This window comes from Sinocyclocheilus anshuiensis, unplaced genomic scaffold (assembly GCF_001515605.1).
Source record: "Sinocyclocheilus anshuiensis isolate Anshui unplaced genomic scaffold, SAMN03320099.WGS_v1.1 scaffold207, whole genome shotgun sequence".
In the NCBI taxonomy this organism is placed as follows: Eukaryota; Metazoa; Chordata; class Actinopteri; order Cypriniformes; family Cyprinidae; genus Sinocyclocheilus; species Sinocyclocheilus anshuiensis.
In genome coordinates, this window is record NW_015551045.1 from 888,495 (window position 1) to 892,570 (window position 4,076).

General features: G+C 37.8%; 1 protein-coding gene across 3 annotated transcripts in view; it reads right to left on the bottom strand.

The window, feature by feature from the left end:
* LOC107661661 (ras-related protein Rab-3D-like) overlaps positions 1-4,076 on the bottom strand; it is a 13,887-nt gene that overhangs the window by 7,653 nt on the left and 2,158 nt on the right. For 2 of the 3 annotated variants that reach the window (XM_016451357.1, XM_016451358.1), the window contains exon 3: positions 329-562. In XM_016451357.1, coding sequence (XP_016306843.1) covers positions 329-562 — 234 coding nt within the window. Of the gene's footprint in view, positions 1-328; positions 563-3,962; positions 4,057-4,076 lie in introns of those variants that run through there. The other variant, XM_016451356.1, reaches the window with a different exon arrangement.

The following is a 4,076-nucleotide window of genomic DNA, read 5'->3' on the forward strand; positions in this document are numbered from 1 at the left end:
TGTTATTAGTTTAAGTATTTGCTATTGACTGTTCAAATGCGGAGTTTTGCGCATCGTGTGTGTGTGTGAGAGCGCAAGAGAGAGAGAGAGCGAAAGAGAGAGAGAGAGAGAGAAAGAGAGCGCGAGAGAGAGAGCGAGAGAGAGAGAGAGAGAGAGCGCGAGAGAGAGAGCACGAGAGAGCGCGAGAGAGCGAGAGAGAGAGAGCGAGAGAGAGCGACTTTAATAAAATACTTGAGTACATGGGATTGAACTTGCATTAAAATGGTTCAAAAACAGATTCTCCTATTAGTTTAAGACATCAGACTGATCAGGTGACAACCACACTTACCCAGATTTGCAGTTTGATTCTTTTGTTGTTCCGAAAAACAGTTTTGACCTTAAAGTCGATCCCCACCGTGCTGACGAAGGCTGAAGTGAAGGAATCGTCCGCATAGCGAAACAGGAAGCTGGTTTTACCGACGCTGCTGTTGCCGATGATGAGGATTTTAAACATGTAGTCGAAGTTTTGGTCAGCCGCGTCTTTCTGTGACGGCTGGAGATGCGAGTCAGTCACTGATGCCATCTGAAAGAGACAAAAAGTGTGCTTTAGATTTCATTTCAAAATGAATACAAAAATCACTTGGTAAGATTGAGAAATCAATTCAATTCTGCTTATCATATGACCTCAAATTTTATTTAGATACATTTAAATACATAAAAGTATCTGAAATATTACTGAACTATCTCCAAATAAATTTGGCTTCTCATTTAAAGTCAACATGAAAACAAAACTTAACACAAACAAACAAAAAAAACAGTCCCATACAAGATTTTCTCATCAAATATCCTGTTTCACTCTGAAACACGTCACAAGTAAAACGGAAGTAAAATAGGTTTGCGAACGCCGTTTCATGTTGACTTCAAACACATCACCTGTTCTGGTCTGAAAACACATACTGTATCGGATTACCCTCAGAGCACAAGCTTCAGTCCACCGACACGAGAGCTCAAACTAACAGGCAAACTCTTGGGAATGGAAATAAAACCCCTCCACTGTCCAGCCGATCAATCAGACCCTCACGGGCCTGATGGAGAGGGTCTCCATGGTGACGGGCCCACCAACAAAGCGCGCAGACCCATTAAAAGGCGAGCGGTGCGCTCCAAACACCACTCCTCCCCAGAGGTGGAGATGTTACAACAAAGAGAGTGACTGCCCACAGCAGATATTGTCTCGAGGACACGAGAGCACTTGTTAGGTAGTATATTTTTGAACTCAACTGCGATAGTAATTTAGAACGGCAAGTCTGTGAGTTGGAGCAGTTGGTCTCTCGCTCACTTGGTGAAAAATGATTCTGATGATCATGTGCTCACTGCTTTGAGAAGTCTGTAACTGGTGGTTAATCGTAACGGTCAGGTTTACAGTGTAGGGTAGGGTTGCAAAATCATTGGGTAAGACAACAAGAAACACTTTAGAGGTTTTGAAACGTCTTCCTATTTTAAGAGGAAAATTGCTCAAATAAAAACAAGCACAGAATGTGTTTAAGGGACTGTTTACTCATAGTTTCTTTTTTTTTTTTTTAAGAAATTAATATTTTTATTCAACAAGGATGCATTAAATCAATCAAAAGTGAGAGTAATGACATTTATAATGTTACAAAAGATTTCTATTTCAAATAAATGCTGTTCTTTTGAACTTTGTATTCATCAAAGAATGCTGAAAAAATGTATCACAGTTTCCACAAAAATATTAAGCAGCACGACTGTTTTCATAATGATAAGGAGCAAATCTGCTTATTAGAATGATTTCTGAAGGATCATGTGACACTGAAGACTGGAGTAATGATGCTGAAAATTCAGCTCTGATCATGAATAAATGACATTTTACAATATATTCACACAGAAAACAGTTATTTTAAATTGTAATAATATTTCATAATATTGCTGTTTTACTGTATTTTCCATTAAATAAATGCAGCCTTAGTGAGCAGAAGAGACTAAATCATTAAAAATTCTTACCGAACTCAAACTTTTGAATTGTCGTGTACAGTGAAAGTGAATGTAGTCTATATGACTAAACCAACATCAATCAACATATTTCTTGTGAACTATCACTTTAAGTAATTTTGCAAACAATGATTAAATGTCAAAAATCACAAAACTCAGAATCACCTTTTCTTCACAATTATATACATTTATAGTTATATGCAAAAACTACATGCATACGTTTCCATTAAACAATGTTTTCACTTGCTGTTATTGCCTTGTTGTTCAAATGAAACATTAAAATTGAGTAAAACTGTACTTTCTAAGGTCTTATATTCTCAAAGTATCTTAAACTGAAAAGTCTTGTCACATGTTGAGCATGTGCACCGGCTGCATGAGGCCTTTCAATACTAAAACTGAAGCCAGAGATGTCAATGAAAGTGGATTTTATTCCATGATCTTCAACAACAAGACACCCCAAATCTCTCAAGCTACTTTGTTACCGCTTCATTACATATCATTTCTGCAGTTCAGATGCGTGTCTGGATGAAACCCTAAAACAACACCATAAAACAGACCTGATCTATGCTCACCATTCATTTCACAGCTCAATATAACGGTTTTATACCAAACGGCACTCAGCACAGCTCTTTGTCCATTAGTAAGCACACCGAATCCCATCCCACTTGTCCCATGAGAGACACAAATCAATAATGCTATGGGCTGTATGGAACCCCTTCCCCCCATTAACATTACTTTAATCTGCATAGAATCAGAGCTTAATATTTCACACTAATAATACAGACCTACTAAAATATTAACTTCATATGCCATCACCTTCAACTATGCAAGAAGCTTTTAAAGGGGTCATATGATGCGATTTCAATTTTTCCTTTCTCTGTTTTGATGACAATTGTGAATAATACCAAGTTACCACCATTTTATTTGCTATAAACTATGGTCACCATGGTACAATTTTAAGAAAAATTACATTTTATCCCAGTTCAAACTGGATGCTTTTGATTTTTCTCAGTTGCAATGCAGGCTTCTTTCTTCAGTTTCAATAAGACTTTCTGATAAACAGTAAACACTGTATATTATGCATGACATGTGATATAATCATAATCAATGATATTAAAATAACACAGTTCTGTTTTAAACCTTATGGGAATATCTTGCCTCATAGACTTCCATTGTAAGTGCTTCACTTTTTTTTTTTTTTTGGTCTATATCACAGTTGCAACACTGTAAAGAGCAGATTTGTTGAATATCAGATCTACACCCCGCAGGACCAAAATTCACCTCAGCTGGTTTGAATGTCCTTCTCGGACATGCTATAAATCAGTGATCTGTGACACTGACTTCATCACTTACACCAGAGGGCCCAACAGTGCTTTGAGGGACAGGGTCTCTGGTTACCATGATACTGATCGTCTGGCAGATGTGCACAGCTGTGATCCAGTTAAATGGAATTAAACAGGACACAGTTTGCTTTTATTCACTGCAGACTGATTCAAAGGTGACAATCACACAACTGCATTTCTTAAAATCTAATGAATGTAACTAAATAACCAGTTGTTGTTTAATCCATGCATGCAGGAGGTTTACATAAATACGTAACATAAGAACTTTTTTCCTAGCAAAAAAAGTACCATGGTACAGAATCGTATAATACTTTGATATGTACCTAGAAAGGTATTTACATGGCATTCAAAAGAAGAGACCCGTGGAAGAATGTGGTAGTGTCATTGTTTATGTACACAGCTGTTCAGTTCTCAACCTAAATCTGGACTGAATTCGAATCTTCACTCTCTGGCGTTCTAAACTATTTTAAAGAACAACAACGACATAATCACGATGGCATGATGAACAAAATGTTAACAGTTCATGTGCTGCATGACCCAAAGTTCATAAAGCTGTTCCCATTCGGAGACAGAGAAAGGTGCATGAGGGTCAAAATGACTCTCAAACGCAAAGACTCAATTAAAGGAGGTTCTTACCTTCACACGGATACTCGGCGGTTTATCTCGTGCTCCGGGACCGGTGTAGTGCCGAAATTTGCACCCTGCCAGATTATGCACCCCCTAGTATTGGTAGGTTTAGGAGTAGGTGTG